This window comes from Salvelinus fontinalis, chromosome 4, assembly GCF_029448725.1.
Source record: "Salvelinus fontinalis isolate EN_2023a chromosome 4, ASM2944872v1, whole genome shotgun sequence".
Lineage (NCBI taxonomy): Eukaryota > Metazoa > Chordata > Actinopteri > Salmoniformes > Salmonidae > Salvelinus > Salvelinus fontinalis.
In genome coordinates, this window is record NC_074668.1 from 65,224,321 (window position 1) to 65,252,015 (window position 27,695).

Here is a 27,695-nt window from a genome sequence, read left to right on the forward strand (position 1 = left end):
TTTTTGTGAATTGTACAATAAGAACATTCAATTAATTCGAGTTAAAGTATTCACATTTTATTGTATTTATGTTCGTGCTTACCCACGACCTCATCGAGTCCTTCGAAGGAACGGACTGCTGCTTTGCGATTGGTCAATATGCATGGAATGATAACAAGTGACGTTAATGAAAATGAGGGAGTTCTATTAACCTGAGCCGCGGTGCACCTGTCAATTGCCCGTGACGTGCAAAAGCGGTGAAGGAGCGCCCTTCTCAAAACCTTACAGTAATCTGTAAGGTTGCCAACAAGGCAGCAAGGTCTATACATTTACATATCCTGTCCATAAGATATATGTTCGAATTTTCTAACTAGTTTTCATTGGGATGGGAAGGCAGATAAAGCGTTTTTAGAAAAATAAATCACTTCTGCATGTGAAAATACCAAATCCTACTCTTTACTCCACGTGTTTGATCTAGCGTAGGCTATGTCACTTTTCTTTGGAGCCGTGGGCTTTGAACCACTGAGGTTGGGGGCAACTGGCTCACGCTCGGGAGTCAGCCCGGGTCCAAAACGAACGCACACCTAAACAAACTCCTCCCACCGGGCCAGATAATTGAATCCCCTCATTCACTGGTCACATTTTCCACGATGATCAGATAGAAACAATCCCTCTCAATCCTTTTTAAATACAGTTTGTTGGTTCCTTTTTAAATACAGTTTGTTGGTACACTGTTCAAAACAGCATTCAGTATGGCCAAGGTACACAGTAACATTTGCATTAGCCTCTGCCACAGGCCGGGAGCCGAGGGCTAAATTGGCAAAGGCTGCCACAGTGTCAGCTAAAACACTCCTCACAACATAGAATTTATTAATACATTATTCATGCTTAACTTCACATGATCTTACAATTCATGTTTATATCTGGATTTTCACTAACACATGGAACATTACACTTGCATGTTATGAAGATCATTATGTAGAGAAAAACTTAACACAGCCAAATACTCATTATTTTAAAACAAATAATTTGTCAACATCAACATGCTCATGTGTCCAGAAGTATCATGTCAGCTTTCTCATCTCTGAAAATAATGTGCCATACCTTGAGGCAGGCTGCAAAACCCCCCACAAAAAAACTGTAAATAGATCACATGATCAATGGGTAAATGCAGTGTTCAATTAGAATGCCAAATATGTCAGCACACAGTGTCAACTTAAGATATAGTTAATCAGCACATCATAATGAGCTATCCTTCACTTTACCCTCTTGACATTGTTTACATGGCTGCCCAATAATTCTACTGTAAAAAAAGGTACTGCATTAAAGTTCCCTAAGACATAACATACACACCACATGTTCTCTTAAGTGTTTCAGGCAGATCATTCTGTGGTGTTTAAACAAATAAAAAATAAAAAACTATTTTAGTGTCATTGTCCATCACATGACGCATTGTTTAACAACAGGGGGGTGAAATACCTCATGCCCTCAGGGAGGAAGTCTTGAAGAGCTACGACCTAACCTCACTAGAAATACCTGGCTCTTGTTATCGATGTCAGTTAAGGCCTGGAGGTGAATGGTAGTTTTTTTTAATGGATTTGTTTAGATTAATTTGGAATTTAACACCTACTTCAAGGTAGTTAAAGATTGTTGATTGTTAAGAAGTAAAGACAGTTATGTGACCCACATTGCAATTCATGCCTGCAACATGATGCCCATACAGTACGCTCACACAATAACACACATACTGTACAACATTGGTTTAGTGCACAGGGTGCGTTTCTGTGGGCTATACAATGCAGCCAGTCTCAGAGTATAACACTTCATTACCGGATCATATAAAACTCTGGTATCCTGCTATCTGTAGTGCACTGAACTGGAACAAAGTAACTTAACAACATCCCCACAAAACAACAGAGAGAGAGAGCAAGAGGGAAAGCTAGTCATGTGTGTGTCATAAAAATGTCTTGATGGTCCTCAACATAAGAAAAAGTGCCATGGCCACTCCCACAGGTTGTCAGTCAGAGTGACACAGTTAGATCAACAGGGCTACTTGTCTTTCGGATCCGGCGGATCGTCGTGCTTGCGTTCGGTCATCCGGGCACATTTCGGGCAAGTTGTGGAATTGTCATAGAAACAGTCCCTAAAGAGAAACAGCACACAGGAAAAAAGGCAAGTGTCAACCAATCACTGATAATATACATGAACACTGATAAACGTGTCTGCCAGTGGAAGCTGGTGGAAGGAGCTATAGGAGGACTGGCTCAATGTAATGGCTGGAATGGAATAAATGCAACAGAGTCAAACATGTGGTTATCTTATGCATGATGTGTTTGCAATGGATGGAATGGAACGGTATCAATGAGCTCATCTTCCTATAGCTCCTCCCATCAGCCTCATCTGGTGTCTACAGATAGGCGACTGACCTGTGGAAGACAGCAGAGCAGTCGTGGCACACTGAGGTGTGGCTGTCAAACGGGAACAGGATGTCTCCCTCCTTACACAGCTCACAAACAAAGCCTTTGGCTTGGCACCGCTGGAGAGGTCAAAAGACAGGGTACAGGTCAGTATCACAGGTCTCTAGAGCTCAGTAAAACATCTGCATGCTCAATTGGTTCTCCCCAGAATGATGCCTGTTCTTCCTCACCTTTGTGATAGACAAGTACAGTATAAAACTCACGTCACAGTCCAGTTTGATGTGCTTGGCAAAGGTAGTGTGGATCTCTGTGAGAGAGCAGCTGAGTCTGCCACTGGAGATGTCAATCAAATCCTGCAGCGAGTACATGTCATTGTTCTCCACAAAGTGCTGGCGATCATGGAGCTAAGAGGGGAAGGGAGATTCAAAATATATATATAGAGAGAGAGGGAACTGACACATTTCCATATCCATTAAATTAGGTTAACTGACTTTAAACCAACTGAATGTTAATTCACATAATGAAATACCTAAAAGCATTGCCTGAAATTTGAGCACCTTTCCCTGTAAAAACAAACCCTTACTTGGGACAATATTTTCATATGCATATGAATATTTAATTTGCATATGAACTAGAATAATCCCCTCTTGCTGTATGTATCATATACCATAACTGCTGACAACTAAGCAGACATACACACACACACACACACACACACACACACACACGGAAGTTTACATACACTTAGGTTGGAGTCATTAAAACTCATTTTTCAAGCACTCCACAAATTTCTTGGTAGCAAACTATACTTTTGGCAAGTCGGTCCGGACATCTACTTTGTGCATGACACAAGTAATTCTTCCAACAATTGTTTACAGACAGATTATTTCACTGTATCACAATTCCAGTGGGCCAGAAGTTTAAAAACACTAAGTTGACTGTGCCTTTAAACAGCTTGGAAAATTCCAGAAAATTATGTCATGGCTTTAGAAGCTTCTGATAAATGATGTCAATTAGCCTGAGTCAAATGGATGTGTACCTGTGGATGTATTTCAAGGCCTACCTTCAAACTCAGTGCCTCTTTGCTTGACATCATTGGAAAATCAAAAGAAAATCAGCCAAAACCTCAGAAAAAAAAATTGTAGACCTCCACAAGTCTGGTTCATCCTTGGGAGTAATTTCCAAACGCCTGAAGGTACCACGTTCATTTGTACAAACAATAGTACGCAAGTATAAACACCATGGGACCACGCAGCCGTCATACCGTTCAGGAAGGAGACGCGTTCTGTCTGCTAGAGATGAACGTCCTTTTGTGCGAAAAGTGCAAATCAATCCCAGAACAACAGCAAAGGACCTTGTGAAGATGCTGGAGGAAACAGTTACAAAAGTATTTATATCCACAATAAAACAAGTCCTATATTGACATAACCTGAAAGGCCGCTCAGCAAGGAAGAAGCCAAAACCGCCATAAAAAAGCCAGACTACGGTTTGCAACTGCACATGGGGACAAAGATGGTACTTTTTGGAGAAATGTCCTCTGGTCTGATGAAACAAAAATGGAACTGTTTGGCCATAATGACCATTGTTATGTTTGGAGGAAAAATGGGGATGCTTGCAAGCAGAAGAACACCATCCCAACCGTGAAGCACGGGGTTGGCAGCATCATGTTGTGGGGGTGCTTTACTACAGGAGGGACTGGTGCACTTCACAAAATAGATGGCATCATGAGGTAGGAAAATTATGTGGATATATTGAAGCAACATCTCAAGACATCAGTCAGGAAGTTAAAGCTTGGTCGCAAATGGGTCTTCCAAATGGACAATGACCCCAAGCATACTTCCAAAGTTGTGGCAAAGTGGCTTAAGGACAACAAAGTCAAGGTATTGGAGTGGCCATCACAAAGCCCTGACCTCAATCCTATAGAAAATATGTGGGCAGAACTGAAAAAGCATGTGCGAGCAAGGAGGCCTACAAACCTAACTCAGTTATACCAGCTCTGTCAGGAGGAATGGGCCAAAATTCACCTAACTTATTGTGGGAAGCTTGTGGAAGGCTACCTGAAACGTTTGACCCAAGTTAAACAATTTTAAGACAATGCTGCCAAATACTAATTGAGTGTATGTAAACTTCTGACCCACTGGGAATGTGATGAAATAAATAAAAGCTGAAATAAATCATTCTCGCTACTATTATCCTGACATTTCACGTTCTTAAAATAAAGTGGTGAACCTAACTGACCTAAGACAGGGAATTTTTACTAGGATTAAATGTCAGGCATTGTGAAAAAACGGAGTTTAAATGTATTTGGTTAATGTGTATGTAAACTTCCGACTTCAACTGTACATATCTACTTCCATTTCCCCGTACCCTTGAGCATCGACTCAGTACTGTGCATTCATGTACACTGAACAAAAATAAAACGCAAAATGCAACAATTTCAAATGTTTTCCTGAGTTACAGTTCAAAGGAAATCAGTCAATGGCTATGCGAAAAACGCTGGATATTGGCGGGAACTGGAAAAGGCTGTTGTACACAACAGTTGTCGATCCAGAGTATCCCAAACTTGCTCAACTGGTGACATGTCTGGTGAGTATGCAGGCCATAGACTGGAACATTTTCAGCCTCCAAGAATTGTGTACAGATCCCTGCAACATGGGGCTGTGCATTATGCTGAACCGTGAGGTGATGGCAGTAGATTAATGGCACGACAATGGGCCTCAGGCTCTCGTAATGGTACCTCTGTGCATTCAAACTGCCATAGATAAAATGCAATTGTGCTCATTGTCTGTAGCTTATGCCTTTCCATACCATAACCACACCGCCACACCGCCACCAGCAAACCACTCACTCAATCAACACCATACACTGTCTGCCATCTGCCTGGTATAGTTGAAACCGGGATTCATCTGTGAAGAGCACACTTCTCCAGCGTGCCAGTGGCTATTGAAATTGGTTACGATGCCAAACTGCAATCAGATCAAGATCCTGGTGAGGATGTTGAGCATGCAGATGAGCTTCCCTGAGATGGTTTGAGAGTTTGTGCAGAAATTCTTCTGGTTGTGCAAACCCACAGTTTCATTAGTTGTCCGGGTGGCTGGTCTCAGATGATCGCAGATGAACGTGTAGGTCCTAGGCTGGCGTAGTTACATGTGGTCTGCAGTTGTGAGGCCAGTTGGACATACTGTCAAATTCTCTAAAACAACAACTTATGGTAGAGAAATTAACATTAAATTCTCTGGCAACAGCTCTGTGGTGACATTCCTGCTGTCAGCATGCCAATTGCACACTCCCTCAACTTGAGACATCTCTGGCATTTTGTTGTGTAACAAAACTGCACATTTTCGAGTGGCCTTTTATTATCCCCAGCACAAGGTGCACCTGTGTAATATTCATGTTGTTTAATCAGCTTCTTGATATGCCACACTGGTCAGGTGGATGGTTTAACATGGCAAAAGATAAATACTTACTAACACATTCATGCACAGCATTTGAGAGAAATATGCTTTCTGTGCATATGGACAATTTCTGAGATCTTTTATTTCAGCTCATGAAACATGGGACCAACACTTTACATGTTGCGTTTATGTTTTTGTTCAGTATTTACAGCCAAGCTATCATTGCTCATTGTGTATTTATTCCTTGTGTTAGTTTTTTTCTATTATTAAGCATACAGTACCAGTCAAAAGTTTGGACAATTACTTATTCAAGGGTCTTTATTTGTACTATTTTCTACATTGTAGAATAATACTGAATACATAAAACAATGAAATAACACATATGGAATCATGTAGAAACCAAAAAAAGTGCTAAACAAATCAAAATATATTTGAGATTCTTCAAATAGCCACCCTTTGCCTTGACGGTTTTGAACACTTGGCATTCTCTCAACCAGCTTCATGAGGTAATCACCTGGAATGCATTTCAATTAACAGGTGTGCCTTATTAAAAGTTAATTTATGGAATTTCTTTCCTTCTTAATGCGTTTGAGCCAATCAGTTGTGTTGTGCAAAGGTAGGGGGTATTGTTAGGGTTCGTTCCTTACGTCCTTCTTTGTCAATCATTGGTTCATTGGTGAAAATAGCATTATGACAATATCTTTAATTAAATCATTCAAAAACCTTTATTAATGCAATTGCAGACAGAAGTTGACAAACAGGAACATAGCACGCATGTTTCTGAGTAAGTTCTGCCCCCACCAAAAGGTCTCCAGTGGTTTTATTAAACCCTAAGTCGCGACCTGGTGACGTCACTACCTATATCATCATCCTCTACTCCTAGGACCAAAACCATGCCTACAAAGCTGTATAAACAGGGCCCTTATTGTTAGCTAAACACTTAGAAGTAAATGTCCCCTTCCCCCAAAGTTGACCTATTGTGAAATGTTTACCTAGTCTTATCTCCTTCACTCCACTGCAGAGTTCTGTCTAAGGGCCTCTTTATAATGAGGCAGAAAAAGAGAGAGATTACTAAAATACAAATGTAGAACAATACTAAACTTCTACAATGACTATATCTATTGTTAATCAGTAGTCTAAAACCCTATAAATGTAAGGAGGGAGGGGTCTTTTAACCCCTCCCCTTCTATTAATATAACATAAGCATAATCAATTATTCTAATACACCAAACATTTGTACAGCCCCAATCATGACCCCTAGGTAAATCCTAACAGTATACAGAAGATAGCCCTATTTGGTAAAAAAAACAAGTCCATATTATGGCAAGAACAGCTCAAATAAGCAAAGAGAAATGACAGTCCATCATTACTTTAAGACATGAAGGTCAGTCAATACGGAACATTTCAAGAACTTTGAAAGTTTCTTCAAGTGCAGTCGCAAAAACCATCAAGCGCTATGATGAAACTGGCTCTCATGAGGACCCCACAGGAATGGAAGACCCAGAGTTACCTCTGCTGCAGAGGATAAGTTCATTCGAGTTATCAGCCTCAGGAATTGCAGTCCAAAAAAATGCTTCAGAGCTCAAGTAACAGACACATTTCAACATCAACTGTTCAGAGGAGACTGTGTGAATCAGGCCTTCATGGTCAAATTGCTACAATGAAACCACTACTAAAGGACACCAATAAGAAGAGACTTGCTTGGGGCCTGGAGTCCAAATTTTAGATTTTTGGTCCCAACCGGGTGTGGGTGAACTGATGATCTCTGCATGTGTATTTCCCACCATAAAGCATGGAGGAGGTGCCTTTCTGGTGACACGGCCTGTGATTTATTTAGAATTCAAGGCACATTTAACCAGCATGGCTACCACAGCATCCTGCAGCGAACCGCCATCCCATCTGGTTTGGGCTTAGTGGGACTATCATTTGTTTTTCAACCGGACATTGACCGAACACACCTAAGGGCTATTTTACCAATAATTAGAGTGATGGAGTGCTGCATCAGATGACCTGGCCTCCACAATCACCCGACATCAACCCAAATGAGCTGGTTTGGGACGAGTTGGACCGCAGAGTGAAGGAAAAGCAACCAAAAAGTGCACAACATATGTGGAACTCCTTCAAGACTGTTAGAAAAGCATTGCAGGTGAAGCTGGTTGAGAGAATGCCAAGAGTGTGCAACGCTGTCATCAAGGCAAAGGGTGGCTATTTGAAGAATCTCAAATATATTTTGATTTGTATAACACTTTTTTGATTACTACATGATTCCATGTGTTATTTCATAATTGATGTCTTCACTATTATTCTACAATGTAGAAAATTGTAAAAATAAAGAAAAACCCTTGAATGAGTAGATGTTCTAAAACTTTTGAACGGTAGTGTATATATATTTTCTTTATTGTATTCTGCATTGTTGGGAAGTAAGTAAACATTTTACTTGGTCTACATCTGTTGTTTACAAAGCACGTCACAATTTAAACTTGATATGATTCTTATATCAGTATGTTATTAATAAAAGGCCAGAGAGTGGCGCTGTTGCAGCACATACTCAGCCATGACATCAGCAAAAATGGGTTCCTCTGGGTTGTTTAACAATACTGCCGCAAGACCCTTATGCAAGGCACTGGATGCAAATGCAATATTCTTTATACAGAGATTGGAATGTGATATTTATGTGATGCTATGGCGAAGATGTTGTGGGGGTGTTGGGATGATGTTGTGTTGATATTGCGGGGATGTTGCTGACCTGCAGTAGCAGCCGTGCCTCCATGGCCTCCTTACAGGTGATGAAGTAGGGCTTCATCAGTAGGATGTCCTGACGGAGCTTCTGCAGGGAGGAACACATTCACACACTAGCCATTAGTCACACCCTGATTCCATGGGCCAATGTCAGACACAACATGTTCTATGGGAAATCGCTTTTGAATGTGCCCCCCACTCCATATTTCTAATTTCACGGAACTATCTGATGAAGCTAGTTCTTTTATATACCATAAACAAGTGTCTTTCTTCTCTGGCCTGACAATCTCCCCAATGACAGAAACAGCTGTCTATCTGCCTCAGTATTCTAATCCCTCACCACAAAACACACTGGCACAAATAGACCTGCTGACTGGTGAAAATCTCCTGAAAACAAAAGCCTGGTTTACTGTGTGATAGTACAGACAAGGAAGAGCTCCCAAAACAAGTTCTACAGCAAACCCAGACTTCATCCCAGTTTATGGAGTGCAAGATAAAACCAAAAACTGTACAAAAAGACAACCACATTTTAATGAATTTATGTCACAAACATTCAGTACACACTATTCATGTAGAGTCCCTGTTGCTGATATGTCACCTACCCTGATCTCCACTAGTTCCTCCACAAAGTTGAAGAGCAGTGGGTTGACCTCCCTCAGTTTCAGTACAGGCCGGGGTATCATCAGGGCCAGGTAACGCATGGAGGAACGACATACCTGACCAGAGAGCAGGGGACACACTGTTAGAGATAGAACTACACAGAATGCAAATAGTCAAACACAGAAGCTAAGAAAACACAATAGTGTTTTAATGTGTTCTGTCTCCATGTGATAGACTGTGATAGGGTTCTATGCTCTCAACATCATAGGATCATTATTATTCCTGGCTTCAGGCCTGGTTCTCAGGTGATTTTTATCCATTACACGGTCACCAAAGGAAACAGCGGTGCATTCTCTTACCAGCTGCTCATCATGTAATATAATGTAGAGTTTGTTGAAGTTCCTGGTTGTGTAAACATCATGTAATATAAGGTAGAGTTTGTTGAAGTTCCTGGTTGTGTGAACATCATGTAATATAAGGTAGAGTTTGTTGAAGTTCCTGGTTGTGTAAACATCATGTAATATAAGGTAGAGTTTGTTGAAGCTCCTGGTTGTGTGAACATCATGTAATATAAGGTAGAGTTTGTTGAAGTTCCTGGTTGTGTGAACATCATGTAATATAAGGTAGAGTTTGTTGAAGTTCCTGGTTGTGTAAACATCATGTAATATAAGGTAGAGTTTGTTGAAGCTCCTGGTTGTGTAAACATCATGTAATATAAGGTAGAGTTTGTTGAAGTTCCTGGTTGTGTGAACATCATGTAATATAAGGTAGAGTTTGTTGAAGTTCCTGGTTGTGTAAACATCATGTAATATAAGGTAGAGTTTGTTGAAGTTCCTGGTTGTGTGAACATCATGTAATATAAGGTAGAGTTTGTTGAAGCTCCTGGTTGTGTAAACATCATGTAATATAAGGTAGAGTTTGTTGAAGCTCCTGGTTGTGTAAACATCATGTAATATAATGTAGAGTTTGTTGAAGCTCCTGGTTGTGTAAAAAATCTATATTGATAAAGGAAAAACAGTGCGCTATTAGCATCTCTCTCTTTGGTACCTTGCGTGGCTCAAACTCCCAGTTGTGGATGACGCGTGCAGGGATGACAGCGGTGTCATTCCAGTGGCAGGTGCTGCAGTAGTACTGGCCCGTGTAGTCACACTGCCTGGCCTCGCTGGGCACGCCCCCTACAGGACAACACAGTGCAGTGCAGCATGGGGCTCCGTGAGGGATTACGACACCATGCCACACAACTCTGACATAACTGTCTCAGAGACAACTCACTGATCATGCAACTAACACTGACACACAACACTCACTGACACATTACGGAACATAAATTTTCCTAACCACAACATAATTTAACTCTTAATGAGATACTACAATTCAGCATAGCTTTTGATTTACATTCAACATCTCCCAGGGAGGAGAATCCTGGCAAGTAACTATTGCTGTAACTTTTAATGATCACATTACACTATCAAAGCTGATTTAACTCTCCAAGCTCGATGTGAGTGCATCAGATTAGCAGGCTGAGTTAAGCACCATCTGTTATATTAGCATAGAGAGTGGATGAGAATGACTAAGTGCTCTAGCTACATCTCTTTAGATCCACACAGAGGAACACTAATACTTATTGGGCTCCAGGTTTACCTTGTACAGTAGGTTAAGTCACATTAGTCTGTGAGAGGAGAAGAATGTCCACACAGCCCATTGACCCAGAGGTTAGGCATTGCTTTTATAACTGTGATTGTGTTAATACAACAAGGGTCCATAGACATCATGCCCATATATTTCAATTTGTGCTGACTACTAATTGGCTATCAAGTCGGTCTCATAAAGGCTGAACACTCACTTAGTGACACAGGCATGCGGCACTCGGCACAGCGGTAGTCCTGCCGGTCCAGCCCGATCTCTGGGCAGATGCTTAGCTCGTACTCTGACTGGTGGCTGACCTTTGACCTCACGCAGGGCTTGTTGATAAGGTTCAAGCACTTGCTATGGCAACGGTAGTAACAACCTGCGAGAGGGGCAGGGGGACAGAGATATTAGTCAACAGCAAATTACCGTTTTAAAATTCAATATGTGACTTAAGATTCTGGAGAGAAAGTTGGCCATACGGTACACCAATTCAATTTCTCTCTCCAACTCAATTAATTCACCAGGGCCAACGTCGACCAGAGGAGAACAGAAGGTCTCAGGAGGGCAGTGTTGCCTAGCAACTGAACGCTATTCAGTTTTGGTTCTTTAGCAATGCTCTCTTTCATATGTTTACCCAAGTTCAGCCATACAGCTGTAACCGTTCAGTGTCCATGAGGTTTTACCACCGAGAACATTTTTGCCTTAGTTTTAATGCACTCCCACCTGTGCACGTGTACCAGGTCTGGATGAGGCCCCAGATGATAGTGCTGCACTTGTCACACGTCTGTTTCACACTCTTGCTCTTCTCCTTGGAGAAACGATGCTCCAATAGCACCCTCAGGTTTGGCTCATCCTCTTCAGGGTCCTGTTGAGTGACAAGGAGCAGAGTCAATCAAAACGCAGCACAAGAGCACAGCATTGTGTCAGAGACCTACACTACAGTCTGTTATTAATCAACTGGACGAGTTCACTGCAGCACTTTCAACACACTCATTCTCACAGTGTGTGAATGACACCAAAACAACCCATATTTAAAACAATTCAGGCAATCCCAGCAGAATCCAGACACTGCATGAGCTATAAGGGGTGGTTTCACATGTTTTTTTAAAGTTAAAATGTGACAACCACAGAGAGAGACTGACATAAAATGAGGAGACATGGACACGAAGACCAAAACAAGACGTAAATTGCCTTCAGAAAGTATTCATACCCCTTGACTTATTCCACAGTGGTTACAGCCTGAATTAAAAATTGATTAAATGGATTTCTTTTCCTCTCACCCATCTAAAGACAATACCCCATAATGACAAAGTGAAAACATGTTTTTAGAAGGTTTTGCAAATGTATTGAAAATGAAATACAGAATTCTCTCATTTACATAAGTATTCAGGCCCGAGTCAATACATGTTAGAATCACCTTTTGCAGCGATTACAGCTGTGAGTCTTTCTGGGTAAGTCTAAGCGCTTTGCACACTTGGATTGTACAATCTTTAAAAAATTCTTCAAACTCAATAAAGTTGGTTGTTGATCATCGCTAGACAGCCATTTTCAAGTTGCCATAGCTTTTCAAGCTGATTTAAGTCAAAACGAACTTGGCCACTCTGGAATATTCAATGTCGTCTTGGTAAGCAACTACAATGTATATTTTGCCTTGTGTGTTAGGTTATTGTCCTGCTGAAAGGTGAATGTCTCCCAGTGTCTGTTAGAAAACAGACTGAACCAGGTTTTCCTCTAGGATTTTGCCTGTGCTAAGCTCTATATCATTTATTTTTATCCCATTTTTTTTTAATTTGTTTTTTTATAATCACTAGTCCTTGCCGATGACAAGCATACCCATAACATGAAGCAGCCACCACCATGATTGAAAATATATAGAGTGGTATTCAGTGATATGTTTGGGGCAAACAGAACAAAACCCTTTGTATTCAGTGCATGAAGTTAATTTCTTAGCCACATTTTTTGCAGTTTTACTTTAGTGCCTTATTGCAAACAGGATGCATGTTTTGGAATATTATTTTTACGTACAGGCGTCCCTTCTTTTCACTCTGTCATTTAGGTTAGTATTGTAGAGTAGCAACAATGTTGTTGTTCCATCTTCAGTTCTCCTATCACAGCCTTTAAACTCTAACTGTTTTAAAGTCACCATTGGCCTCATGGTGAAATCCCTGAGCGGTTTCCTTCCTCTCCGGCAACAGAGTTAAGAAGGACACCTGTATCATTGTAGTGACTGAGTTTATTGATTCAACATTCAAAGTGTAAGTAATAAGTTTACCATGCTCAAAGAGATATTTTAATGTCAGATTTTTTTTCTTACTCAACTACCAATAGGTGTTCTTTGCGAGACATTGGAAAACCTTGCTGGTCTTTGTGGTTGAATCTGTGTTTGAAATTCATTGCTCGACTGAGGGACCTTACAGTTAATTGTCAGTGTGTGATACAGAGATGAGGTAGTCATTCAAAAATAATGTTAAACATTATTATTGCAGACTATTATTCAGTCCATGCAACTTATGTGACATATTAAGCAAAGGTGTACTCCTGAACTTATTTAGGCTTGCCATAACAAAGGGGTTGAATACTTATTGACTCAAGACATTTCAGCTTTTCATTTTTATTTAATTTGTAAACATTTCTAAAAACATAATTCCACTTTGACATTATGGGTTATTGTGTGTAGGCCAGTGACACAAAATCTCAATTTAATACATTTAAAAATGAGGCTGTAAAACAACAAAATGTGGAAAAAGTCAAGGGGTGACTACTTTCTGAAGGCACTGTATGTTACACACTAATATTGTATTGACATTTACAGAGGTAGTGAATGATTTGTGAATGGCTTTCATGCATTCACAGTTCATGTTCAGAAGTAAGTGCTCTGAATTCTTTTTTTTTTTTTTTTAGTTGGTCGACCCTTCTACGTAGATATGACTACTGCCATCTACCTCCCATGACTAATTCCTTTCCCGCTTAACTCATGGCCTCTGGGTAGTTCAATACTTCCCTCCAGCCTCCCCTCTCCCCTGGTCTTACCTTGAGCTCCTGTAGTTTGAGGCGTAGGTGGATGAGTTTGACAACAGTGTCCTTCTGTCTCTCTGAATGCTCAGGCAGTTCCAGGATTAATCTCTTACACTCCTCTATGGCCATCTTCAGCTGCTCAATGTCCGACGCTACAAACGAGCCCTGCACGGGGACATACAGTAAAAACACACAAACACACATAAGTCCATGCATGGGCAGACACGGGCACCAAATCTCACATTAACACATACTGATTGCCATTTAAACTGCACATAGACAAATGTATCCATCACAGTCGTGTTTTCACTAAGAATGACTTTTCATGCAACCACACCGACTGGTCAGTGGTTCACCAACATCCAAAATGGCCGTATAAGGATTGTTCTTACGACAGGTCGAGAAAAGTGGTCCTCTGCCAGTCCCAGGTCCATGGCTCGATCCAAACTCTGGTCTCTGCTCTTAGAGGAGAAGAGCTCAGGTCTCAGCTCTGAGGAAAGACAGACAAGAAGTACTGTAAGCATTGTTCTCTCTCTCTCACACACACACACACACACACACACACACACACACACACACACACACACACACACTGTAAAGCTCACGCACGCCCACTTAAACCTCACACACAATCTTTTACAGAACACACATTTGTCTAAAAGGAGTGTCACCCTCTGAGTGGGTAAAGCAGTCACAAGATACGGTTTTTATACAAATACGTGCTCTGTTTAAAACCAGAGAGAAACAGCGAAGGACTACTGCCTTTGAAGTGCTAAAGGTTGCTAGGTAACAGACTTAAGCCTATACAGCCTCGGCAGATATGATTAATCTAACAGTCCCACTGTACGGATGTGGGTATGGATGTGGGCCAGACATCAGCTTACGCTCCAATTTACACCTCACCTATTGGATTTAACAAAGGCTATCTTCCTTATTTGTAATAATCTTATTCTTCTTTGTAAAATTATTTGGGACAAGTTTATGCTACTTCATTGAAGTACAAAGAACTTAGAATTATAGTACAAAGGCAAGTCATGGCAGATAGAAGCTTTATTCTCTGACACCAACTCAAATGTGGGTTTCTGTATTATCAGACTAATCACACAGATCAAAGCAATCTGACAATCTGATAAAGAAATTCTCCTTGGTTTAGCTCGGCTACCAACTTCAGCACCAGAGCATACACAGTTAAGCTCTTCAGTCTTTAAATCAACGGGAGTGCTGGTAGGCCTGGGGGCATGTAAACTGATCAAATATTTAAAGCCTTAGAGGAACCAGAGAGAGGCTTTAAGCCATTCCGTGTGGTTTTGTGCCAGGGTACCAGATATTGGCTGAGGGCTAGCCTCTTTGAAACTCTAAGCTTCTACATCTCCAAAGAACACTTCCTGATAAAAAGCTGCTTCCCAAAGCTTTTACTTTTGGCTGTAACAGACGCCTCAACACAGTAAGAAACGGATCAATTAGGCCTAAAGATCCCGAGGGACAAGATTCCCCTCCTATCATCATAAAAAAATATATATATTATGAAAATACAGAGATGCTACATGTCATGTGCTATTAAATCAGCAGTTAGCCTGGACCACAAACAGATGTCTACCCCCGGCAATAAGCATTTTGGATGTCTAACTGACTAGTTCATCAGATAGACCTAAAGCCAGAACATATCATTACAAACAAACAACATTCAGCAGGTAGGAGTCTCAAGGTAGCCTGTATCAAGTAAACCCATAGCTAATCTCACTATCTAGGCCTGCATATTGTTTGTACCTGCATACACCTCAGATGACATCATGGTAGCGAGAGACAAGATATCCTGAGTCGCTGGCTGCCCGAGAGTGCTGGAGAGGCAGACAGATGCAGCTGAAGCCTAGACAGTGTTCTAGTGAACTGAGCTAAGTGTAGGCATATGATTACAGGAATCGTTCTGAACCACAGTCCCACCTAATGCTCCTGTCTCAGTTCCTCTCATTACTTTTGGCCCACAGATAAAGATCCAGGGTCAGTTGATGTTGTTGATGAGCTCATAATGGTTAGGGCGCTGTTGCAAGAGTGGTACTAAATCAGATATTAAGCAACAGAGATGGAAAAAAAACAGCAGCCTTCCTCTTTCAGTCTATGCTGTTGTTTAGCTGTACTGTCAGTCACATCATTTCAAAATGTATAGATTGTTCCATCTCTTGCAGACTATAGTTCTGCAGACAAAGCTTGCTCTGGTACAGGTTGCAGCTCTAAACTTTCAGATGCAGACTGGCAGCATAGACAACATGAACTGACTTCCCACCAGGCTACTGCACTACTCCATCTTCAATAAGAGACTGCTGCAGTGTCATCAGGTTGTCAGCTCATCCATTCTCCAGGCCTTTGCTGAGATGAGTAAAACACACAGAATCTGCCTCTGCATTCTCTTTTCATCACATGGCAATCACATTCAGCACTGGTGTTAATTCATTTCACATGTATAGTGGGACCCATCAATGAACTAGGCTACTATTCAACCCGCCAGTCACACTCACCATCTCGAGAGGGGGTTTTACCCCCTGGGGGGCCGCCCTCCTCCTCACCCCGATCAAAGGGGTTGAGGCGGGCTTGGCGAAAAGAAGCAGGTCTCTCATGATATTCCATCTCACCGGCTACATCTGAAGACACACAACACATGGGCAAACAGTCATGAACCAGAAGGACAAGAGACACATGGACTTGGCTACGTCGTCCCACCAAGCCAAGCCTCAAGAGAAAGGGGGTGGGGGGGGTCAAACTCGCTCTAACTTGACACTCCCTCAAGGACAGAGTGGTTATTTTCTATCTAGTCAATATGGCTGTACTGACATTTATTGCTTTGGAATTTGATCTTCCCTGTTTTATAGATGAAGGTGAGCTACCATAAGCATGAGGATATGGGTACAGAGAATTGGTACACAGGCATGGTTGATATGCCATGTTATGATGTCTTGTAGGGATCAGATATTGACACATCTAATATGCATTATCTTAGACACATAACCTTAGCACAGTCATCAGAGCTGCAGGATCAGCTCAGATGAGCGACTGCACTGTCTGAAAACAAGCAAGACTCCCATTAACAGTAATAGTTTAGAGGGTTGTCACTGTTTTTGCTTTGACTTATAGCCTAAACATGTCCTCAAACACTGACGTAAACTCACCCCATTCTGTACAAATGTGCGCAACTGCAACATTCAAACAAGGCTACAAAGAAAACTAATGGGACTGTAGCGACTGTGTTGACTTCAAAATCGGGGGTGTGAACTAGGATTCTATTGAAGCGTTGATCAACATGGTAATGGCTCTATAGTATTGGAGAAAAGTTTTAAAAAACGGACCCTCCGTTACATTGTGACGTGTCATGTCGTAACGTACAGCACTCATAAAGCAACTATTTCTGTCTTACAATCTCTCTCCACCAGGTATAGCACTTCTCTCATTGTTTAAAAACAAGTAATGGACAGTGACAGGTGTAAGGGGGGATACCTAGGCATTTTTTGCGTCATCATTGCATGCCATCATCATTCTCAAAGCCGCTGTTTACTTCTAAGATCATTTTAGCACCGCCCTAAAAACCCGATTCAAATTCGACACAAACCTTCAAATAGGTATGTAATGACACATTATATAAACTCTTTATAGTGTTTAATTTACATTTTAGAGGCGATAAGACAGATAGAGTGAAAAAAAAGGCATTTTCCCACACAACATCTCTCCTTCTCACTATCACGCATTAGTTTCGCTTCCCCACACGCCATTTTTAAAAAGACCCGACGGGGCTCATTGCCTGCTTGAATTATGTAGAAACGGGCAGCGTTTAGATCATGTAATTGATTCTGTTGGAAAGGGGAGAAATTGTGCTTTACAATGGTATTGACATTACAGTTGATCTGGAAGTATTACGTTTTTTGGGCGTTAAAATAAGGGCAATTGTACGGACCAAGGCGATGTACGAGTTTACGTGAGTTTAAGTTATATTTTATTATTTAACATGCATTTTAGACGCTATTTTATCAGAGGTGGACCAAGTCACTATTATTTGAGTCACAAGCAAGTGTCAAGTCACAAGATGAGCCTCGAGTTGAGTCCCAAGTAGAACGGTTCAAGACTCGAGTCAAGTCCAAGTCGTGCATTCTACGAGCAAGTCAAGTCCAGTCACAAGTTTAAGTCAAGTCTCAAGTAAAAAAATAACTATACATGCAAACGACTTGTCCAACTACAAATCTTTGTCTATCTATTGAGGCTACCAGACAGCCCTTTCCATTATTTTGTCTAGAACACATTTTGACTAGCCTATGGAATAGTAAAATAGGGACATTGTAGCAGTCATAAGGGCATGACATCAGCAGAAGACACATCAACGTGCTCAGAGTGTAGACTTATTTACACGTCTTGGTGATCCAATGGTGAAAGCCATATCATACAAAATATGAGTAGATTTACCAAATATACACAGGCAATAGCCCAAAAGAAATAGCCTCTGTATCAGGCTTAACCTGTCCTATCTGAACGGACACAGGTCGAGGGCAAGACTGTACACCCTCCCCCTGAGAAACCAAATCTAACAGGAGCTCAAACAGGTAGGCCTACATAATATAAGCGCTTGGCCTACATAATATAAGCGCTTTGCCTACATAATAAAAGCGCTTTGCCTACATAATAAAAGCGCTTTGCCTACATAATAAAAGCGCTTTGCCTACATAATAAAAGCGTTTGGCCCCCAAGACCATACAATTACCCAATTACAACCAATAAACTGGGTCTACAATGTAAAAGGCAATTTCCACATCCATTGGTACATTCGTCTTAATCAGACTTAAAGATTATTCATGATATTTCAACCCCATCAAACATGAAACAATAATTTGTTCACACACAACAAACATGACAGAGTCATAGGACACAGACACACAGAACTCCGGCATAACCCAGGGAATATGAACAAAGGAAACCATACATCGAATTAAATAAACAGAACTTCTACTTCATGAGTCTTACGGACGTTAATGTGCACTATACACATCGCGCCAACTCAGAGTAAGAAATGGTTGGCTGAATTAAATGGTATCAATCGTATGTTAATCAAACCAGAAACATAAAATGTCTACGTGTTGCAATAAACGGTATGGGGATAGAATGATGAAACTTGAGCAATTATTGTAGTATTTGATGGAATATAGAATTACCCCATAGGGCCTATGCATTTAAACGTGTGAAAGCAACAGCAAACATTTTAACAACAGGAAAAAAAGCGCTCTTCACTGGCAGGCAAGTGAAGAGCCGCGCAGGAGGCTATGGTGCGTCTTCGCCACAGTAATAATTCATTTGAACAAATTCCAAATGCCAGCTTCATAAGTAAATTACCAATTTCAAGCAATTGTCACATACCAAAACACCAGTAGGCCTATGATAATAGGTGTTGCCCCATTGCTGGTAAGTTTTTGATCACCACATTGTTTTGGAGCTGCATATTTATCGTCTCTTTTGCGCTGCACTCGATCGTATAGTGAATGGTACAGCAAATCATCAATCGCTTCAAATTTGTGACTTGAGTTAGACTCGAGTGCAAGTCATGTGACTGGAGTCCACAACTCTGCTTTATACAGAAAATTGGTATACAACCCGTATAATTCCATTACAATATTTTAGGTCGACAATAACTATATTAAACAATTTGACATCACATGCTGCATAACTAAAATCCGGAGTATGTTTCTACTGCCATGTATTCAATTTAGACTGTTTTGGATATCTCCCTGACCAATATGGCTGCCATATCACTCCATACTGGAATCTCAAGGGTTTCTGACATTAGCCCTCTATCTAGTAATTTAATAGTATCTCAACTAGCTAGTTAGCTAACGTTACCTACAAAACGAAAAGGTAGCACGTAAGAAGGTTCCGAGTTTTAAAACATTGGAAGACTTGCATGAGCCAGGTAGCCAGTAACTATAAACGGCAATGTTATCAACAGTGTTAGCTATGAAAACTAAAATCACTGTAAATATTAATCGCCAGCTTGCTAGTAAAACAGTCGTTAGCTTAGCTAGCTAGCCTACTTGCTAGCTAACATTCCCTAGACAGTTTACTTACCCCATTGTCGACCTTCAAACAACACGATTTCATCCGTATATGATTGATGTTGGACACTTTGAACGTTGTGCATTCAGTTTTCTTCGCAAATATATCCTGTATCCTTGGGTTCTCTGTCATCACCAGCACACAGAATAATTCCAAATCTTTTCTCTGTGTCAGCGCAGGAATACTTATTTGCAGCGATACCTCGCGGGAAATTTATGTAACAACAACCATGACTGGTGTTTTGCAGGCAATATTGTTATGCACTTTATGCATGCGTACATGATACAACATTCATAAATCAACCTGGATAACGTGGCATTTTGTTTCTTGAATCACTAGCTCTGTCTCAACGCCTCAAAAAAAAGAGCTACACAAAATCTGAGTAGCATTTGGTGAAGATTGCTTAGGGACAGTGTTTTTTTGTTCACTGTCTGCTTGTTTAAAACCAACAGGGTCATCGCCAGCTCATGAATGCCAGAGCAAGAAAGGAAAAGATTAATCTTGCTTTTGTGTTGGGGTCATTATAGAGCCACCTCTCAAGTAGCTCTTCTTCTCATCTGTCCTCTATAATGTGTTAACAGAACTAGATATGGCCTTTACTTTGCTAGCAGTGTCAAATACTTTTCCTCTACCATTTTTGTCAGTGTTGTCTGGGTATCGCTTCCTTCCTGTGCCCCTCTATTATCATCCTTCCTCCTTGTTTCCTTTGGCAGGAGAGAACAAATAGATACATCTTCCTCAATGGTACTATCTAATCTAATTATTGCAACTGTTGCACTGAAGTCTCCCAATTGTTGCAGGATCTTGCTGGATTATCTAAAGCAGGAAGCACCAGTGACTCATGCAATAAAGAAGTGGTCAGATGACGCATATGCTAAGCTACAGAACTGTTTTGTTAGCACAGACTGGAATATGTTCTGGGATTCCTCCGATGGCATTGAGGAGTACACCACATCAGTCACTGGCTTCATCCATAAGTGCATCGACAACGTCGTCCCCACAGTGACAGTACGTACATACCCCAACCAGAAGCCATGGATTACAGGCAAAATCCGCACTGAGCTAAAGGGTGGACTGCCGCCTTCAAGGAGTGGGACTCTAACCCGGAGACTTATAAGAAATCCCACTACGCCCTCAGACGAACCATCAAACAGGCAAAGCGCCAACACAGGACTAAGATTGAATCGTACTACACCGGCTCCAACGCTCGTCGGATGTGGCAGGGCATGCAAATTATTACAGACTACAAAGGGAAGCACAGCCGCGAGCTGCCCAGTGACACGAGCCTACCAGACGAGCTAAATCACTTCTATGCTCGCTTCGAGGCAAGCAACACCGAGGCATGCATGAGCGCATCAGCTGTTCTGGACGACTGTGTAATCACACTCTCCATAGCCAACATGAGTAAGACCTTTAAACAGGTCAACATTCACAAGGCCGCTGGGCCAGACGGATTACCAGGACGGGTGCTCCGGGCATGTGCTGACCAACTGGTAGGTGTCTTCACTGACATTTTCAACATGTCCCTGGTTGAGTCTGTAATACCAACATGTTTCAAGCAGACCACCATAGTCCCTGTGCCCAAGAACACTAAGGTAACCTGCCTAAATGACTACAGACCCGTAGCACTCACGTCCATAGCCATGAAATGCTTTGAAAGGCTGGTCATGGCTCACATTAACACCATTATCCCAGAAACCCTAGACCCACTCCAATTTGCATACCGCTCAAACAGATCCACAGATGTTGCAATCTCTATTGCACTCCACACTGCCCTTTCCCACCAGGACAAAAGGAACACCAACGTGAGAATGCTATTCATTGACTACAGCTCAGCGTTCAACACCATAGTGCCCTCAAAGCTCATCACTAAACTAAGGATCCTGGGACTAAACACCTCCCTCTGTAACTGGATCCTGGACTTCCTGACGGGCCGCCCCCGGGTGGTAAGGGTAGGTAACAACACATCTGCTACGCTGATCCTCAACACTGGAGCCCCTCAGGGGTGCGTGCTCAGTCCCCTCCTGTACTCCCTGTTCACCCACGACTGCATGGCCAGGCATGACCCCAACACCATCATTAAGTTTTCAGACGACACAACAGTGGTAGGCCTGATCACTGAGAACGACGAGACAGCCGATAAGGAGGAGGTCAGAGACCTGGCCGGGTGGTGCCAGAATAACAACCTATCCCTCAACGGAATCAAGACAAAGGAGATGATTGCGGACTACAGGAAAAAGAGGACGAAGCACACCCCCATTCTCATCGACGGGGCTGTAGTGGAGCAGGTTGAAAGCATCAAGTTCCTTGGTGTCCACATCACCAACAAACTATTATGGTCCAAACACACCAAGACAGTCGTGGACAGGGCACGACAAAGCCTATTCCCCCTCAGGAAATGAAAAAGATTTGGCAATGGTCCTCAAAAGGTTCTACAGCTGCAACATCGAGAGCATCTTGACTGGTTGCATCATTGCCTGGTACGGCAACTGCTCAGCCTCCGACCGCAAGGCACTACAGAGGGTAGTGTGTACGGCCCAGTACACTGGGACAAGCTGCCTGCCATCCAGGACCTCTATACCAGGCGGTGTTAGAGGAAGGCCCTAAAAATTGTCGAAGACTCCAGCCAACCCAGTCATAGACTGTTCTCTCTGCTACTGCATGGCAAGCGGTACCGGAGCGCCAGGTCTTGGACCAAAAGGCTTCTCAACAGCATTTACCCCCAAGCCATAAGACTGAACAGCTAATCAAATGGCTACCTAGACTATGCATTGTGCCCCACCAACCCCTCTCTGTTTATCATCTATTCAAAGTCACTTTAACTAATCCTACATGAACATATTACCTCTAGACCGACTAACTGGTGCACCCGCACACTGACTCCCGGTACAGTTGAAGTCTGAAGTTTAAATACACCATAGCCAAATACATTTAAACTCAGTTTTTCACAATTCCTGACATTTAATCCTAGTAAAAATTCTCTGTCTTAGGTCAGTTAGGATCACCACTTTATTTTAAGAATGTGAAATGTCAGACTAATAGTAGAGAGAATTATTTATTTCAGCTTTTATTTTTTTCATCACATTCCCAGTGGGTCAGAAGTTTATATACACTCAATTAGTATTTGGTAGCATTGCCTTTAAATTGTTTAACTTGGGTCAAGTGTTTTGTGTAGCCTTCCACAAGCTTCCCACAATATGTTAGGTGAATTTTGGCCCATTCCTCCTGACAGAGCTGGTATAACTGAGTTAGGTTTGTAGGCCTCCTTGCTCGCACACGCTTTTTCAGTTCTGCCCACAATTTTTCTATAGGATTGAGGTCAGGGCTTTGTGATGGCCACTCCAATACCTTGACTTTGTTGTCCTTAAGCCATTTTGTCACAACTTTGGAAGTATGCCTGGGGTCATTGTCCATTTGGAAGACATATTGGCGACCAAGCTTTAACTTCCTGACTGATGTCTTGAGATGTTGCTTCAATATATCCACATAATTTTCCTACCTCATGATGCCATCTATTTTGTGAAGTGCACCAGTCCCTCCTGCAGTAAAGCACCCCCACAACATGATGCTGCCACCCCCGTGCTTCACGGTTGGGATGGTGTTCTTCTGCTTGCAAGCCTCCCCCTTTTTCCTCCAAACATAACGATGGTCATTATGGACAAACAGTTCTATTTTTTTTTCATCAGACCAGAGGACATTTCTCCAATACGTACGATCTTTGTACCCATGTGCAGTTGCAAACCACAGTCTGGCTTTTTTATGGCGGTTTTGGAGCAGTGGCTTCTTCTTTGCTGAGCGGCCTTTCAGGTTATGTCGATATAGGACTTGTTTTACTGTGGATATAGATACTTTTGTATCTGTTTCCTCCAGCATCTTCACAAGGTCCTTTGCTGTTTTTCTGGGATTGTTTTGCACTTTTCGCACCAAAGTACGTCCATCTCTAGGAGACAGAACGCGTCTCCTTCCTGAGCACTATGACGGCTGTGTGGTCCCATGGTGTTTATACTTGCGTACTATTGTTTGTACAAATGAACGTGGTACCTTCAGGCGTTTGGAAATTGCTCCCAAGGATGAACCTTGGGTCTTGGCTGATTTCTTTCGATTTTCCCATGATGTCAAGCAAAGAGGCACTGAGTTTGAAGGTAGGCCTCGAAATACAACCACAGGTACATTGACTCAAATTATGTCAATTAGCCTATCAGAAGCTTCTGAAGCCATGACATTATTTTCTGGAATTTTCCAAGCTGTTTAAAGGCAGTCAACTTAGTATATGTAAACTTCTGACCCACTGGAATTGTGATACAGTGAATTATAATTGAAATAATCTGTAAACAATTGTTGGAAAATGACTTGTGTCATGCACAACGTAGATGTCCTAACCGACTTGCCAAAACTATAGTTTGATAACAAGAAATTTGTGGAGTGGTTGAAAAACAAGTTATAATGACTCCAACCTAAGTGTATGTAAACTTCCGACTTCAACTGTATATAGTCTCGCTACTGTTATTTTTTACAGTTATTTTTTATTTATCATTTACCTAATACCTATTTTTACTTAACTGCACTGCTGTTTAAGGGCTTGTAAGTAAGCATTTCACTGTAAGGTCTAAACCTGTTCTATTCGGCGCACGTGACAAATAAACTTTGATTTGATTGGCCCTTCCATACATTCTGTGTGTCGTGATCCAGTGCATCAGCCTAGCTGGTCTGCTGTGTGCTGTATATGTCTCTTTCCTCTACAGCTTGGCTGCAAGTGAGACACTGACTCACTAGGCCTCTCCCCACAGTCCACAGGCCTTCCTCATCTCTATGCTTCCCACATGAGAAAATACTACAGTTTACTATAGAATACTACATAGAATTCTATAGTAAACTGTATAATATACTACACCCGTGTCCCTTGATCATGTGTAGTACTTACTATAGAATGTTGTAGTATACTGTAGAATACTATAGTAAATACTACAGTATTATCAGAAAAAAACCTGTAGTAAATACTACAGTAATGTCCACAAAAACACTACCATTTTTCACTACAGTAAATACTACAGTATTTAATTTGCATACACCCTGCTCATTCCTCTCCTCCATATCGCAATTTGTGCCAGCCATAAGTGAGAAACCTACATGCCAAGTATAAACCATATATTGTTTCCCTACAGGTTATAGAAGAGAGCAGAAGCTCTGAGCTGTCCATTCAGACTCCCAATCCTATTTACAGGTTATGGAAAATGTGCTATATTAGTATTCTCCAAAAGGTTTCCTGAAGGAGAAAGCCTCCACTTCTATGCCAATTATAAAACAAATACACTATAGTAAATACTACAGTATAATACAGTCTGCAAAAACACTACAGTAAATACTAAAGTATACTACAATATGCAAAAACACTACATCAATTACAAAGGTATATACTACAGTTTCTTTTACCAGTATTTATACTGTGTGATCTGTGATACTGTATAAAGAGCTGCTCTGCTCAGGGCCCCTTGCCACAGGCTCTAAGTGCTGAGGCATCGCCAGCATGTGATCCACCCAGCCGACTGGCCACATACATTGTAGAAGAGAGAGCACAAACAGCCTCCATCTCTCTAACCAGAGAGATAGTCACTTCTCCTGTTTCTTTAAGAAATGCAGGTGTTTTCTTGGGATTGTTGATTTGTTTTTGAACGTGTCATATTCGTGGCACTCTCCACATTTTACCTGTTCCTCGTTGTCCTTCAAATCAATTGGCTCTAACCATATGCACTAGAATTCCTGCCTCCTTTTAGAACAGATTTAGGACTAGATTTTGTTCCAACAAGGCACCACACCTGACCATCTAAACTAATTGATCAGTTCAGTGATTGCCTCAACTCAACACACCTGGTCTTCCAGGTCGGTTAAATCCAAAACATGAAGTGATGTGACCCTCCAGGACCAGGATTGCCTACATGTTTTAGACCATGCAGATAAGTACACTGCTCAAAAAAATAAAGGGAACACTTAAACAACACAATGTAACTCCAAGTCTATCACACTTCTGTGAAATCAAACTGTCCACTTAGGAAGCAACACTGATTGACAATAAATTTAACATGCTGTTGTGCAAATGGAATAGACAAAAGGTGGAAATTATAGGCAATTAGCAAGACACCCCCCAAAACAGGAGTGATTCTGCAGGTGGTGACCACAGACCACTTCTCAGTTCCTATGCTTCCTGGCTGATGTTTTGGTCACTTTTGAATGCTGGCGGTGCTCTCACTCTAGTGGTAGCATGAGACGGAGTCTACAACCCACACAAGTGGCTCAGGTAGTGCAGTTCATCCAGGATGGCACATCAATGCAAACTGTGGCAAAAAGGTTTGCTGTCAGCGTAGTGTCCAGAGCATGCAGGCGCTACCAGGAGACAGGCCAGTACATCAGGAGACGTGGAGGAGGCCGTAGGAGGGCAACAACCCAGCAGCAGGACCGCTACCTCCGCCTTTGTGCAAGGAGGTGCACTGCCAGCGCCCTGCAAAATGACCTCCAGCAGGCCACAAATGTGCATGTGTCTGCTCAAACGGTCAGAAACAGACTCCATGAGGGTGGTATGAGGGCCCAACGTCCACAGGTGGGGGTTGTGCTTACAGCCCAACCTCGTGCAGGACGTTTGGCATTTGCCAGAGAACACCAAGATTGGCAAATTCGCCACTGGCGCCCTGTGCTCTTCACAGATGAAAGCAGGTTCACACTGAGCACATGAGCACGTGTGACAGACGTGACAGAGTCTGGAGACGCAGTGGAGAACGTTCTGCTGCCTGCAACATCCTCCAGCATGACCGGTTTGGCGATGGGTCAGTCATGGTGTGGGGTGGCATTTCTTTGTGGGGCCGCACAGCCCTCCATGTGCTCGCCAGAGGTAGCCTGACTGCCATTAGGTACCGAGATGAGATCCTCAGACCCCTTGTGAGACCATATGCTGACACATGCACATTTGTGGCCTGCTGGAGGTCATTTTGCAGGGCTCTGGCAGTGCACCTCCTTGCACTAAGGCGGAGGTACCGGTCCTTCTGCTGGGTTGTTGCCCTCCTACGGCCTCCTCCACGTCTCCTGATGTACTGGCCTGTCTCCTGGTAGCGCCTGCATGCTCTGGACACTACGCTGAAAGACACAGCAAACCTTTTTGCCACAGTTCGCATTGATGTGCCATCCTGGATGAACTGCACTACCTGAGCCACTTGTGTGGGTTGTAGACTCCGTCTCATGCTACCACTAGAGTGAGAGCACCGCCAGCATTCAAAAGTGACCAAAACATCAGCCAGGAAGCATAGGAACTGAGAAGTGGTCTGTGGTCACCACCTGCAGAATCACTCCTGTTTTGGGGGGTGTCTTGCTAATTGCCTATAATTTCCACCTTTTGTCTATTCCATTTGCACAACAGCATGTCAAATTTATTGTCAATCAGTGTTGCTTCCTAAGTGGACAGTTTGATTTCACAGAAGTGTGATTGACTTGGAGTTACATTGTGTTGTTTAAGTGTTCCCTTTATTTTTTTGAGCAGTGTATGTAATTGGAAGGCCTTCAGCAGGCTATCTTGTAGATCAGCAGTGTCAAACTCATTCAATGGAGGGCCTAGCCCTAGTGTCTGCTGTTTTTTCCTTTCAATTAAGACCTAGACAACCAGATGAGGGGAGTTCCTTACTAGTCAGTGACCTTAAGTCCAAGGGAGGAGCAAAAACTCAGACACGCAACCCCTCTGTAGAATCAGTTTGACACTTGTTGTAGATCATCCACCATCTTAGCTCCTCACAGCCTGTTCTATCAAGACTCCACCCATGCTGCCCAAGGTGTGCCTCAACCTCCAGGGGACTGAGATCCA

General features: G+C 42.2%; 1 protein-coding gene across 2 annotated transcripts; it reads right to left on the minus strand.

Moving 5' to 3' along the window:
• Positions 1–35: 35 nt before the first annotated feature.
• Positions 36–20,250, minus strand: LOC129854192 (differentially expressed in FDCP 8 homolog). Of its 2 annotated transcripts, none has more exons than XM_055920980.1 (12): positions 19,868–20,250; positions 16,288–16,410; positions 14,167–14,264; positions 13,790–13,939; positions 11,483–11,624; positions 10,974–11,138; positions 10,178–10,305; positions 9,133–9,246; positions 8,538–8,618; positions 2,660–2,800; positions 2,406–2,515; positions 36–2,122 (listed from the first exon to the last, which is right to left on the minus strand). In XM_055920980.1, the coding sequence occupies exons 1-12, from the start codon at positions 19,938–19,940 to the stop codon at positions 2,029–2,031; spliced, it is 1,419 nt and encodes a 472-aa protein (XP_055776955.1). In that variant the 5' UTR covers positions 19,941–20,250; the 3' UTR covers positions 36–2,028. The 2 variants fall into 2 exon arrangements, with proteins under 2 accessions (XP_055776955.1, XP_055776956.1); XM_055920981.1 differs by lacking the exon at positions 19,868–20,250 and adding an exon at positions 19,163–19,279.
• Positions 20,251–27,695: the final 7,445 nt, after the last annotated feature.

Bases quoted from the DNA above. Each gene is read 5' to 3' on its own strand.
- LOC129854192 (XM_055920980.1), bottom strand. From the start codon at position 19,940: ATGCACAACGTTCAAAGTGTCCAACATCAATCATATACGGATGAAATC. The intron at 2,801-8,537 runs GTCAGCAACATC...TTCCCCTCTTAG, and splicing joins AGGCACGGCTGCTACTGCAG to CTCCATGATCGCCAGCACTT. The intron at 2,516-2,659 runs GTGAGTTTTATA...TGACCTCTCCAG, and splicing joins ACATCAAACTGGACTGTGAC to CGGTGCCAAGCCAAAGGCTT.